Source organism: Talpa europaea (assembly GCF_964194135.1).
Source record: "Talpa europaea genome assembly, chromosome: 6".
Classification (NCBI taxonomy): Eukaryota; Metazoa; Chordata; class Mammalia; order Eulipotyphla; family Talpidae; genus Talpa; species Talpa europaea.
In genome coordinates, this window is record NC_140072.1 from 64,815,171 (window position 1) to 64,830,001 (window position 14,831).

Here is a 14,831-nt window from a genome sequence, read left to right on the forward strand (position 1 = left end):
AAACAGCTGTAGTGCTTACTCTTCTGAAAGAGATGGATGCTACGTTTTTTCTTTCTCTCCACTCTTAAAAGGATTTTGTGAAACTTTGCTTTTAGTAATCTCTGTGACCAAAACCTATAGTTTGTTGTTTTTTTCCCTTATTCTAAAACCAAATGTTATTTCTCAGCCTGACTTGTATTACATATTCCATCTGTAACTGAGATTTTTTTTCATTTATATTAGATGTTTCAGCGTTTGTGCATCCATGTGATTCAGAGACTAAGACCTGTGCATGCTCATCTCTACCTACAGCCAGGAATGGAAGATGGGTAAGAACTATCTTTCATACATTTTATTTTTAAGCTTTTTGATGACCTGTCTATAAAGTATTTTTTAAGACTTACACTGAAATATTTAGGGTCTTCTGTTTAATCTGTAGTGAAAGAAGGAAAGCTTTTATTTTAAAAGTGCATCTTCACAATCCTTTATAAATAACAGCCTGAGGAAACAGGCTGTTATGATGATCTTCCTCTAACCACAATCCTTTATAAATAATTGGGATACAAGTATTTATATATTAACTCTTCTCCCAGACTCTCCCTAAACTTCATATTTTCTCTTAACATAAATATATTTCAGTTCGGATGATATGGATGCCTCAGTAGAAGATATTGGTGGTCGTTCATGTGTCACTCGATTTGTGAGAACTTTGTTATTAATTATGGAACATGGTGTGAAACCTCACAGTAAACATCTTACAGAGTATTTTGCCTTCCTTTATGAATTCGCCAAAATGGGTGAAGAAGAGGTAAAACTCTAATTTATTTCTGGCAAAATGTATCTGTTTTCAGATTTCAAAGTTGGTTTTTATTTTACATTTTAAATCAAAATTTTTATTTTTAGAGCCAGTTTTTGCTTTCATTGCAAGCCATATCTACAATGGTACATTTTTACATGGGAACCAAAGGACCTGAAAATGTGAGTATAATCCTGTATCCTGTCAGGAATTTAGAAGTCATGTTTTAAGTCCCTTGTAGCCCTGATATTGGATATTTTTAAGGATATCTCAGGGTCTAAGTTTGGTAGAATTTTTATTTATTTTTTTAGATAGAGCTATTTCACTGGTAAGGCTCTACAATAAAACAAATAAATTTAGACAAAATGACCACTACCTACTTTGGAGTCCTATCAATTAATAGTCTGCTATTTTGGTGAATTTCTTTGTTGGCTATATTTTTCAAAGGCCTCTGCCGTTAGGTTTTTCAGAGTTTTCAAAAAATGTAAATAGCTGCTCTACTAATAATGTTGAAGTATTGCATGAATTTTTTTTGTTTATAATGACCACACTTTATAGCATGTCTATTTGAATTAATTTTTTTAAAGATTTATTTATTTATGCATGGAAGAACTGGGGTGTAGGCCAGAGGTTTGAGGGGTGTGAGGATTCACCAGAGACAATGGAGAGCAGAACAGGCAGATCTACTAAAATACACTGCTAAGGGGAACAGTGGGTAAGACAGGAGAGGTCTGCTGTGCCATGTGGGTTAGCTCTCTGGACAGGGATCTGATTCAGGCTGTCAGAGTGATAGTGCTAAGGCTTAACCACCAGGAAGGCCCCCTTGAATTAAATTTCTTTAACAACCCCAAGATGTAAGTACTATTGTTATCTCCATCTTACAGATGAAGTACTTAAAGCATAGAGAAGTTAACTTGTTTTATAACACAATGAGTTGTGCTTTTTGCTCCTTGGTCACACTCCTGAGCTAAACTGTTAACCACTATGCTATATAATGTCTCTCAGAACATGGACTGTAAATTATCTGATTCCATTATGTATGGTCACTGGCTTAAACTGCTTTTGTTTGGTTTGTTAAATCATAAAGTGTTTTCAGTCTCTTGAATTTCAAAGCCTAACTGAATTTATCTTTGAAATACATACTTACTTGGATTATCTGAAAACTGTGAATAAGGATTCCTGAGTTAGTGTAACTGGCATTTTTATTATATAGCAAATACCGTTTAATCATATTCACATAAATCTCTATCCTAATTTGTCTTCCATGAGGCTTTCCTACTAGAAAAAAAAATATTAAAGGGTATATCACTTTAGGTAAGGTAAATGAATAGGCCGAGTATTGAGAATCATTGTTCTTTACATTTCTGCCTGGTAAGTCTGAAATTGTCATGACTTTTTTTTTTTTTTTTTGAAGCTTTAGCGTGTAGGCCAGAGGTGTGGGGGCTGAAAGGATTCACCAGAGTCGGAGTGAGGAGCAGGACAGGCAGGGCTACTGAAATACACTCCTGAGGGGAGCAGCCGGATAGACAGCATTGGTCTGCTGCACCATGTAGGTCAGCTCCCTGCCCGGGGATTGAACTCCATGCTATAGTGGCTGGTGATAGCTTGATAGCACTGAGACTTTAACCCCTGTGCCACTAGAAAGGCCCCTGTCGTGACTTTTAAAGATTGATCTTGATGTATGTTTCGTCCATCACGTACCCTGAAAAACTACATAAATCAGTAAAGATATTAACTTAACAGTGTGAAAACCAATATATTAAAATTTTGTTCTTCTCTAGCCTCAAGTTGAAGTATTGTCAGAGGAAGAAGGAGAAGAAGAGGAGGAGGAAGAAGATATTCTTTCTCTGGCAGAGGAAAAGTACAGGCCAGCTGCCCTTGAAAAGATGATAGCTTTAGTTGCTCTTTTGGTTGAACAGTCTCGCTCAGAAAGGTGAAAAGTCTCAACATTCAAAATGCTTAAAAGCATATTTGATTTTCTTCCTGTTATATAATTGTTTTGCTATTCTTAACTCAGTAGATTTTGTTGTTTCTTTTAAATAACACCACTGTTTATCAGCTCTGTGGCATAAGTATTTCAATCCTTTGTACCAAAACTTTTTGCTCCTGAATCATGTTAGAAATATACATTGAAGAACTATTCAGTAAAATCAGTAGCAAAATAATATGTGCATTCATCCTTTAACCGAAAAACCCCACTTCTGGGAATCTGTCTCCAAAATTTAGTCATATGTACATGCAGTGCATTTATTGAAGAAGTGTTTGTAATGTCAAAACACTAGAAATGTCATCCTGGGGGGGGGGGGAGTACTTGAAAAAAACAGAACATCTGCAGAATAAAATACCCTCTAGCTTCAAAGGGGAAACTATGGACTGTAGCTTTACATCATGGAGAAACCATTAAGATAACTATTAGTGAAAAAAGAGGAAAATGTATGTAGTATGCTACTTTTTAAGAAAGGGAAAGTGCAAGAGAGGGAGATTTGTGTGTATGAATATACAGCCAATCTTCACTACGCATGGATCTTGATTTACATATTTGACTGGTTGCTAAAATTTATCTGTAATCCCAAAATCAGTATAATAGAGCAGTTATAGTCATTTTATGAACTGCAGAATGTGTATGTGAAGACTGGGAAAAAAATTGAGTTGCCCAACACGTTTTCCCATCTGAGGTCCAAACATGATCCAAACATGCTTTTTTGTTCCAATTCTTTTGTTGTAAACAAATGTCTTTCCTAGTATATGTTTTCCACATTTATATTTTTTATTGGTGACCTGGCTGTTTAAAAATTGTTGTCAAATGTGGTGTCTAGTGTTGAGTGTTCCTAAACTCAAGAATGCTTTAGAGAGAAAACACATGTGTTAAAAATGAACTCATTCAGGTATGAGCATAGTGCTGTTCACTGTGAGTTCAGTGCTAATGAATCAAATGTGTATTAATTTAGGTATCCTTAAATAGAAACACACATAAAACAAGGTAGGTAACATGTTGTTCAGTTGACAAGTGGTATTCCCAGAGACTCACAGGAACCTACCTAATTGTATATTTCCCTACGAGCAGTTATTCAGTATTCACTAATTTAGTGTTAACACCATTTTGTATAACATAAGTATAAATATCAAGAATTGTATCATTTTTAATTGAAGATTATCACAAACTTTTTAATTTATTTTATTTTTTAAAAGATTTATTTATTTATACAAGAATTGGGATACAAGTCAGAGGTGCGGGAGGGTGAGAGAATTCACCAGAGAGGGGGGAAGCAGAAGAGGCAGACGGATGAAAGACACTGCTGAGGGGGGCAGCGGGCGAGGCAGGAGAGGTCTGCCGCACCATGTGACTTGCTCCCTGGCCGCCCGGGGATCGAACTCATGCTGCAGAGGCTGCGGACAGCTTCACAGCGCAGCTCTCAACCCACTTCGGGGAGGCCCGAAGACTATCACAAACTTAAGAAAAAAGTTGCTTATGATTGGAGGAGCAAGAAACAAGTTGGGAGAGAATAGGAATGAACGCTCTACTCCATGAATATACATGTTTTGTAGATTTAACGTTGGAATCATGTAAATATTTTATGTATTTATAAATTAGTAGCATGCTAAATGTGCCTAACTATATATTGAACTGGTGGCTTAGCCACTGGGGAGAAATGAATTCAAGTGACTTTAAAACACATTAATTTAATTGTAAATTTCTAGTGTGATATGCGTGCGTGAAAGAATTAGAAAATTATCGTAAACTATTTTAGTAATCATTGTTAGTATAAATGTAATTACTATTCTGAAATGATATTATGGACTAAAGCAAAAAAGTAATTGTCGCTGTCATTAGAACTAAGATATTCAACAAAACAAAAATAAAATGGCAGGGTTTTACATAGCTTCTTTAAAGCTACATTTGAACTTGGAAATACTGGAGTTTATAGTGTATTTTGTCTTAAGCAAACAAAAAATTACCACATGCTCTCCATTTTCTGAAAACACTCAGAAACCCTGTCCAACCCTAAATTAATGTGTGGCCTTAGTAGATGGTAGTTTTTAGATAGTCATTTCCCACTGAAAAAATAATCAGGTTTCCTTGTGGAAATGGCAATTCCCGGTCTTGCACAAGAAATTAATGAGAAACCTAGAGTGTTTTGTCATTTTGGAAAACAAGGGCTATCAAAGACTGAGGTCATCTTCAAGGACTCAGTAGTCAATTTAAGGAAATTTCTACTGGGTATAGATGGGACAACCTCAGGTGGACTAAACTCATCATGGATGTTTAAAACCATGAGTTTATAATGATTCCGTAAAAATAAATTTTATTGGCGGCCTTTGGAATATATTAGGAAAACAAATTGATATATTTGAAAACTTAGGTAAAATACCAAACAGATATCTTACTATAGGGATTGCACCTCATGTAACCACATGGTAATTGAGAAGAATTTTGTCTTCATAAAGGTATTTGAGCTAATAAATGAGCAATGAATGCTGGGATGAGAATATCAACATTTTACATACCAGATGAAATAATGGGTCTAGGAAATGATCATAATTGACTGAAAGCATTACAAAAACAGAGTGCTTCCTCTGCTTCCTGATGAAAGTCCACATCTCCAGCTATAAACTAGTCACACCTACATCTGCTCGAGTCTCTAGATCTACCTACCTGTTTAAAGGAAATACAGGGACGGAGAAACATATTAAAACACCATAACCACACTTAGCAAATTGGAAAAATTTACAGAATAAATCACCTATTTTCTTCAACAGAGAAGTTGCAAGATTAAAAACAGTAGTCTGTGAGAGATTCCAGTTGTAACAAGACTTTCTTTGGATTCTGATTCAAACAAATCAACTATAAAATTTTTTTTTTTAGCAACTTGAAATTTGTGTACACTGGTGTTGTTAGATAATAAGGATTATTCATTTAATAGTAATGTGGTTCTCTTTGAAATTTATTAGAGATACTGAGATACATGGATTAAGATGTAAAATATTTAGAATTACTTCAGAATAATTCATATTGAATGAATAAAAGAGTTGGTGCAAATGAAACAAGACTGGGCATGACTGGTAAATTGGAGCTGAGCAGTGAGATACTACACTACTCTTATATATGTGTAATTTTATATAACAAGTTAAAGAAATAAGCAATAATTTTAAACTAAAGTGAAAATCTTTTGCACTTCTTAGAAGTATGTCTTATTTTGAAGGCTTTTATGAAAAAAAAAAAAAACTCAGCCAACCTATTGTAATACCAAAATAGGGAGTTAATTAAATGGAAATAAAGTAAATTTGGCACTTACGAACCAATTTTGGAATTTGAAAAATTTGTCCAAAAGATGTTTAGTAAGCAAGTTCAGGTAGTAGAAAGTTCGAGTCATTTTATAATGGTGACTTTGGTATGGTTGTAACTGAATCTGCAATTGGCATGCATATCATGATGCAAATAAGGTATAAAGTGGTGCAGATAGAAGAACTTATTTCCAATAATGTTTTCTTTCAGGCATTTGACATTATCACAGACTGACATGGCAGCATTAACAGGAGGAAAGGTAATACCTTTTCTATACTAGACAATTTTATCATTACAGAATAATGTAACAGCTCTTAAATAAGCAACTTTGCTTTTAACAGGGATTTCCCTTCTTATTTCAACATATTCGTGATGGCATCAATATAAGACAAACATGTAATCTGATTTTCAGCCTATGTCGATACAATAATCGACTTGCAGAACATGTAAGTGCTGAGAAGCTGTCTTAAAGTTTTTTGGTTTTTTGTTTTTTTTTTTAAATTCTGAAATTCCCATTTTTTCTTTTTTAGATTGTATCTATGCTTTTCACATCAATAGCAAAATTGACTCCAGAGGTATGTAGACAATTGTTAATTCATGTTTTTAAAACTACACTGACATTTCTTTCAAATGATCCTTTCTTATTATTCCTGGGGGAAAAGTTCAAGAATTCTCCACATCACAGTAACCTCTTCTTGAGAATGTGATTTGGATAAATGGAATTACCTCTTCATGTCTGTTATCACAAATGTAATTTTCCCAATTGAATATACATTTATATACAAGTTCAACATATTAGGGAGCCATTAAATACTAAATTTTGAAATTGATTAATTTGATACACATTTCCTAATTGTGCATAAGTAAAATTAGACTGACCTAAGCACTTTATAGGTGGCTAAATATGTAAGAAAAAGAATATATTTTTTGTAAATGGAAATGTTGCATGTGTTTTAATATTCCTTGTCATATATTAATATAAATTATACTTCAGATAAAAAGTTGCTATAGGAAACTTTTAGTCTAAATTTTTGGTTAACATGTTAGTTTCATTAGTAATATTTTTTATTATACTTTTAATATTGATGTCCCAAAAAATGACGTTTTGTTACATGTGACTCCAGTGCGGTTGACCTAGTCCTGCTGCTGATCCTGCTGCTTTATGTTAGTTGCAATGTGGTACTGAGTTCATTTGCGATATGGTACTGAGCTCAGCTAATCTAACACACTGGATTTAAATGTGATGTATAGAAGAGTTCTGTGTGTTTCTTTTCAGCTGAAAGAGGTGGGTTTAAATCTAAATACACAGTCATGTATGTGTCTTACAGGCAGCCAATCCTTTCTTTAAATTGTTGACTATGCTAATGGAGTTTGCTGGTGGGCCTCCAGGAATGCCTCCCTTTGCATCTTACATTCTACAGAGGATATGGGAGGTAGGTGGTGTAGCTGGTGTGTCAGTACTTGCTTATCTAAGTATTTCATCTTTATTATACAATCAGTGAGTGCCATTTTAAATAACAATTTATTAGTTACCCCAAAATGACTTCAGTAAATCAAAGGTTAAAAGGAGAAGAGATATTTCAGACAGAAAGTTTGGGGTAAGAAAGAGTTCTTGGTCAGTTGCTAAGATGTTTAAAGACTTTCTTACAGAGTCATTAAAAGCCTTCAGTCAATTACAATTTTTTATTCCCCTACCCTCAATAAAAGATTACATAAAGCAGTGTAATTATAAGCCCAGTTGTTTCAGCAGTTGATAGACATGGGAGAGGAAGTACTACCTACTTCTTCCAGAATTGCTGAGGTCACAAAATTTCTCATTAGTGAGCTTTGGAAAACCATACTCACTAGACCGGGGATAAGCAAACTTTTTTGTAATGAGCCAAATAGTAAATGTTTTAGGCTTTGTAGGCCATATAGTCTCAATTGGAATCACTCAGTGAGCCATAGTTTTCTAATACCTATTCCAGATTTCTTTGAATCCCTTTTCTCTTGGAAAAAATGTCCACAGCAGTGCAGTGAACCACTTTTCATTTTCATTTACAGGAACACATTAGGCATGCAATAAGAAAAGTAAAAATGAGAAACTTTAAAGAATTAAAAGCACTTTTAAATAAATTTATATAAGCTTACCAAGATCTAAAAGTCATTGGGTTCTCATATTTATCCTATTAGAGACCTTGATTGTTTTAATTTTATTTTATAAACTAATGGTAGCTTTTACTGAACATATCCTGTTGGAGCAATAAGTAACTTTTAAAATGGCAAAAAAGGGCCTCCCCGGTGGCGCAGCGGTTGAACTCTGGGTTGCGAAGCTGCCCGCAGCCTGTGCAGTGCCGGTTCGATCCCTGTCTGCTTCCTGGCCACCGGAGGAGGGTCCCGCATGGGGCGCAGACCTTTCCTGCCGCCCGCTGCTCCCCTCCGCAGTGTACTTTGGTCCTTCTGCCTGCTCTGCTCCCCGCTCTGGCTCTGGTGAATTCTCTCGCCCTCCTGCGCTTCTGACTATACCCAGTGCTTGTATAAATAAATAAATAAATAAATATTTTTTGTGTGTGTGTGTAAATAAATAAATAAATAAATAAATAAATAAATAAATAAATAAAATGGCAAAAAAGCCTGAGTAGAACTTATTTTAGGCTCTTGTTTTCAAAAATCTGTTCTATCTTTTAAACAATTAATGGCATATATCAAAAGTAAGTAGAGTACTGCTCATTCAGTTGGTGTTATATTCTGTTTCTGTCATTTTGTTTGTAGGTGATTGAATACAATCCTTCTCAGTGTCTGGATTGGTTGGCAGTGCAGACACCCCGAAACAAACTGGCGCACAGCTGGGTCCTACAGAATATGGAAAACTGGGTGGAGAGGTTTCTTTTGGCTCACAATTATCCTAGAGTCAGGACTTGTAAGTCAAATACTCAGAATTCAACAAACCATTTGTTACTGTTCCAAGGTTTTACTTTTTGTTTTGTTCTTAAGGTCACCACAATATGCCCATTGTTGTATAGTGCAAAGGCTCTTGCAGGTATTCTTAAAAGCCAAAGTTCTGTTAGTATTTAGAAAATTTATGACAATGTTTGTGGTTTTTAAACAACAGGAAACTTTCCTTTCTTGGGTAGCATCACCACCACTGCCATTTTTGTTTCTTTGCTTGGTAAGAGTGACAGAACATTTTTAGATTATGAGAGTGTAAAGCGTCAGAAAATTATATCTTAAAGTCCTTAAAAGAAACTTGAGATGGCTGTGTAAACTAGTAATAATGACATAGAACAAGCCAGGAAAAAATAATCACTGAAATTATGGAAACTAAATGATCATCAGCCTTATTGTAAACTTGTCATAAGGGAATAAACAAAGAACTTGGAAGATAGGTGTACAAATATCAAAAAGGTATTTCACAAAATAGAAAATCACTCATAAATATAGTCTGTTTTCTGTTTTGATAGTATTCAAAAAATTAATTTTTTTGATTTCGTTAGTCATTTAATCATTAAAGTCACGTTTCCTAGCTAGCTGCAGAGAAGACCTAGAATCAGTGACACTCCATAACAAATAGTACATCACATACCCAAATATCTTTCTGTCCACCATTCTCTAATAAAAGGAATCATAGCACCTTGGAGAAATGGTTGACTCTAGGACTGGGGCTGGGAGTGTATAAGATGAGCCTGGAATATCTTACAGTACCAGAAAGTAAAGAAATATTAAAAAAAAAAAAAAAACAACAACAACCCACAAAATGATGGGGCTATCAAAGGAACACAGAACCAACCTGAAAGAGTTCCTGACCACCAAAGCTGGGATAATTTTAGTTAAAAAAAAAAAAAAATGGCACTGGACTGTAACCCAAAGTATAAGATAAATATCCATGAGTCCATACTGATGATTGGTTAAGTAAGAGACATACCCCAAACAGAATTCCAAATAATTTATATATATATTTATACATACACACGCATGCACACGTGTCATATATATGTGATATATGATACATATCTTCCTCCCCGTCTCCCCCCAAGAAGACAGAACTTACTCCTTGGGTGTGAGCTTAGTGATTTATTTTCAAAGAGTAGTGGATTGGGGCGGGGGGGGGGGGCTATAGGACAGTAACTTTAAGTGAAAAGATTTGACAAGCATTTACTCAACAAGTGGTTAGGTTAACATTATCACTGATACATTGTTAATGTGCACTCTGCATATAATGCAGTTCAGAAGACACTTTACCTGTGTGATCTCCCTCCAGAAAACTCTTTACTTCTTTCCACCATTATCTAATAAAAGGAATCATAGCAGCTTGGAGAAATGGTTGATTCTAGGGCTGGGGCTGGGAATATATAAGATGAGCCTGGAGTATCTTGTAGTACCAAAAAATAAAGAACTAAGAACTGAGTCTAATCATAGTAGATATCAGACAAACTCAATTTGAGGGATATTGTACAAAAATACCTCAGTCTGGTAATCCGGGGAACTGTTACAGGCAAGAAGGGAGCTTAAGGAGATATGACAACTAAATGTAGTGCGTAGTGCATCACAGATGGGATTAGAATTTAAAGAAAAGAACATCAGGGCAAAATATTGAAACAGAAAGTGTGTAATTTAGTTAATAGTAATGTGTCAGTGTTAGTTCCTTAGTCACAATAAATGTATCAATACTATGGTTATATATATTAACAATAGGGAAAATGGGATGAGGGGTGGTATATAAGGACTATGTGTTCTACCTGTTAAAAAAATAAAACATTTATTTGGGGAAAATACCTTTCATTGGTGGGTATATGTGAATTCATATTGGTACTGTGCTCAAAGACTTGCTTTTCCTGCCAGTTTAATTAACCCCGCATAATGGGATATTTGTAAGAGCCAATTGATATACTGGTTGACATACATGTCCTGACTCCTGCCCATAAAGAATGAAAAAATCTATAGTGAACCAAAATAAAAGTGTTTTTTTAACTGACTAATATTCATGACAGCGCTGAGGAAGTGATATTCTCATGTAACAGTGACATTGTAAGTTAATATAACCCTTACATAAGGCATTTGAGCAATCTGTAACAAGAGCCTTAAAAATGTTTTGCCCTTTTTAACTCAGTAATACCATTTAGGAATTCTAGTGTAAGTCAGACATTATATGATGCCTAGTAGCATTATTTTATAGTTGTGAAAAAATTAGAGACTGGATGTTCAACTAGGAACTAAATTATTATTTACTTAATGCATCATTTAAAAATTGAAAGTGAGGACTGAAGTAATATGAAAAAGTGCATTTGATATACTACAACTTGAAAGAGGCGGACCCAAGATATTTGAAGTAAATAAATATAAAGTAAGAAAGTAATATGTGTAAAAGAAAGCCTACAGAGTAATACTTCTAAATCCTACAAAATTTTAAAGAATGAGAATGTTTAGTCTAGAGGAAAGACATGGAGATGTGATAGCTGTCTTAAAATACAGATTTTTTACCATTAATTTATTAGGAAAAATTTTTGAGCATTCCCGGACTCTGAAAAACATGATACCAAAATAGGAATATTCTACTTTTGGATAATGAAGGAAACCTGTAATATGGCAAAGAGTTGCCATATTAAAATGGAAGTAGATTTGTCTTAAGATCTCTATAGTATAAAACTAGACCAAAGGAACTTACAAGTTGGAGCAAGACAGTTTTTAGCAAGATGATCTGTTCTTCCATATTGATCTCCCAAATTATCCTCAGAGGGTAAACTTAATTTAAAAGTTATTTTCTCCCTAGCAGAATTAGTTTTTTTTATTAAAAGCAAATAGCTTTTTAAAAAATAAATGGTTAGGTATGTGATAAAACAAAATGTTCATCATAGAATTTAAGTGGTAGGCTCATGGACCTTTAGTTGAGTTGTTTCAACCTTTTATTGTTTCTGAAATTTTTTCATAATATTCAGGTAAAAGTATGTAACTTAAAACTGTATAAATTTTTTATCACAAATTATTTTTCTCAATTGCAGTTTTTTATAAAAATTGATAAGTCACACTTATATGCCAATTTTTATCATTTAAAATATATAAAATTGTGGGCCTCCCTGGTGGCGCAGCGGTTGAGCGCTGGGTTGCGAAGCTGCCCGCAGCCTCTGCAGTGCCGGTTCGATCCCCGGCTGCTCCCCGGCCACCCAGAGGAGGGTCCCACATGGCGCGGACCTCTCCTGCCACCCGCTGCTCCCCTCGGCGGTGTGCTTTGGTCCTTCTGCCTGCTCTGCTCCCCGTTCTGGCTCTGGTGAGTTCTCTCACCCTCCCGCGCTTCTCACTGTACCCAGTGCTTGTATAAATAAATAAATAAATAAATAAATAAAACAAATCTTTTAAAAAAAAATAAAATAAAATATATAAAATTGAACCTAACTGTAAACAGAATGACCAGAATTATATTTAGTTGAAGAAATATGTAGAAATGGAGTAGTATGCACAAGTAAAATTTAATTTGAAACAAATCTTTAATTTAGATTACAGTTAATTTTGAAGACCTTTTTTTCCATTGGCAGTGCAATTGAAATTATCAAACAATAGGTAGAATAGCAGCAGACAGAATTAATAGGTCGACTGAAAGAGTTATATAATGGAGTTAAACATGTCCTTTAACTTTAGAGACCTTGAGGAGGCTCTGTATTGAACGGCATTAGGATCATTAGCTAATGAACATTCTGGAATTGAATTCCAGCTCTGTCACTAGAGGATCATTATGGAGGTTAAAAAAGATAGCATTATAAAATACCTAGCTCAATGCCTTGTTCATAGTAACTGCTTTTACAGGTGGACTCAAGTAATGAATCGTTAGTGTCTCAGAATAATACCATAGACTTAACATTTTTTAGGTATGTTGAAGGGGGTATTCTTTGTGAACAAAGTTAATCTAGAAGACTTTTAAATATTTTCCATTATGTTCTGTAATTGTGTGTGTGTGTGTGTATCTAATACAAAGGAATTCTGATTAAAAATTCTCATTTCTATCATTATAGTTTAACGTAAATACATTTTACTATTGTCTGTAAATTATTACAAAATAGCTTACCATTAGCTTGCAAACTATAAGAAAACTAAGACCCTAAAACATTAAATGATTTGTTAGATAGCTGTAAATATATTTTCTGGCTCCAAGTGCTGTGTTCTTCCTATTAAGCCATACTACTTCCTGAGAAGAAATGATATAGCAGGTAGGAAAATTTTACATTTGAGAAGCTAAACAAAACATGTTTAAAAATTGTTTCAGCTAATGTAATTGTTGTTGCCACTTTAAAAATACAGTGACAAAATAGAAGGCAGAGTGTGTTTTCATCATAACTTGGGATCTTTCTGTGGGCCAATGGTGGAGCAGAAAGATATTAAAAGACGTGTTCATGTCCCTTAAATTTATATATTTTAACTTATAAAGGGAAGTTAAACTAAGAAAACTAAGAGTGGCTTTGTGTTTAATGACTGCTCTTCAGTCTATTTTATATCTTGTAAGGATCTGACAGTTTTGTTTTACATTTTATAGCTGCAGCTTATCTTCTGGTGTCCCTTATACCAAGCAATTCATTTCGCCAGATGTTCCGGTCAACAAGGTCTTTGCACATCCCAACCCGTGACCTTCCACTCAGTCCAGACACAACAGTAGTCCTACATCAGGTCTACAACGTGCTCCTTGGTTTGCTCTCAAGAGCCAAACTTTATGTTGATGCTGCTGTTCATGGCACTACAAAGCTAGTGCCCTATTTTAGCTTTATGACTTACTGTTTAATTTCCAAAACTGAGAAGCTGATGTTTTCCACATATTTCATGGATTTGTGGAACCTTTTCCAGCCTAAACTTTCTGAGCCAGCAATAGCTACAAATCACAATAAACAGGCTTTGCTTTCATTTTGGTACAATGTGTGTGCTGACTGTCCAGAGAATATCCGCCTTATTGTTCAGAACCCAGTGGTAACCAAGAACATTGCCTTCAATTACATCCTTGCTGACCATGATGATCAGGATGTGGTGCTTTTTAACCGTGGGATGCTGCCTGCCTACTACGGCATTCTGAGGCTCTGCTGTGAACAGTCACCTGCATTCACACGACAATTGGCTTCTCACCAGAACATCCAGTGGGCCTTTAAGAATCTTACACCACATGCCAGCCAGTACCCTGGAGTGAGTAAAATTGGAACTCTTACATTTATATCCTCAAGTTGATTGGAAATGTCTGTTTTTTCCTTACCTATAAAACTTACCTATTTTAATACATAATTTTTTAAAGTCTTATGTATGTAATGAAAAAAGCTTTGTGGTACAACTTTAGGGAAGTATTTACTATTTAGATATTATTGAGATCTATTATTGGATTGTTTTGCTAAACTCTAGGTAATACTTTATCTTAGCTCTAGTATTTTTTTCTCACACTACATTCAAGTGAATAATATGGTTAAGGAGTCTTTCCGAATACAGGAAAATGCATTCTAAATCTAATCTCTTTTTCTCTGTGGACTATTTGTATGTTCCGTATTAAAGATTTCCCCCTTCATGTGAGGCTGACATCCTTGAACATTTCTTTTCCCTGTTGCCTCCTACTCTCTGATGTAAACTCAGCATTATACCTAGATGGTATAAATCTTCAAAGGGGATTGGAAGGAGAGTGCAAAATAGTTTTTCAAGCAGTTGTCAGAGGTCACAAACTGCTAATTTGATAAGTTGTTTGCTATATGGAAGATGGTAGAAGTGGAGGAGTAGGACCTTTTTCAGGACACTAAGCATTAAGTTCAGTCAAATGAATATCCTAAAGGGTATTTTAAA

General features: G+C 34.8%; 1 protein-coding gene across 1 annotated transcript in view; it reads left to right on the top strand.

Annotated features, from left to right (window-relative positions):
• The window catches only part of USP34 (ubiquitin specific peptidase 34), a gene marked incomplete at both ends in the record, with an annotated part of 241,402 nt that overhangs the window by 206,373 nt on the left and 20,198 nt on the right, over positions 1-14,831 (top strand). Inside the window, 10 exons of the mRNA XM_084235573.1 lie at positions 223-308; positions 619-787; positions 883-957; positions 2,557-2,708; positions 6,270-6,318; positions 6,401-6,505; positions 6,590-6,634; positions 7,388-7,492; positions 8,811-8,958; positions 13,558-14,192. Coding sequence (XP_084091699.1) covers positions 223-308; positions 619-787; positions 883-957; positions 2,557-2,708; positions 6,270-6,318; positions 6,401-6,505; positions 6,590-6,634; positions 7,388-7,492; positions 8,811-8,958; positions 13,558-14,192 — 1,569 coding nt within the window. The remainder of the gene's footprint in view (positions 1-222; positions 309-618; positions 788-882; positions 958-2,556; positions 2,709-6,269; positions 6,319-6,400; positions 6,506-6,589; positions 6,635-7,387; positions 7,493-8,810; positions 8,959-13,557; positions 14,193-14,831) is intronic.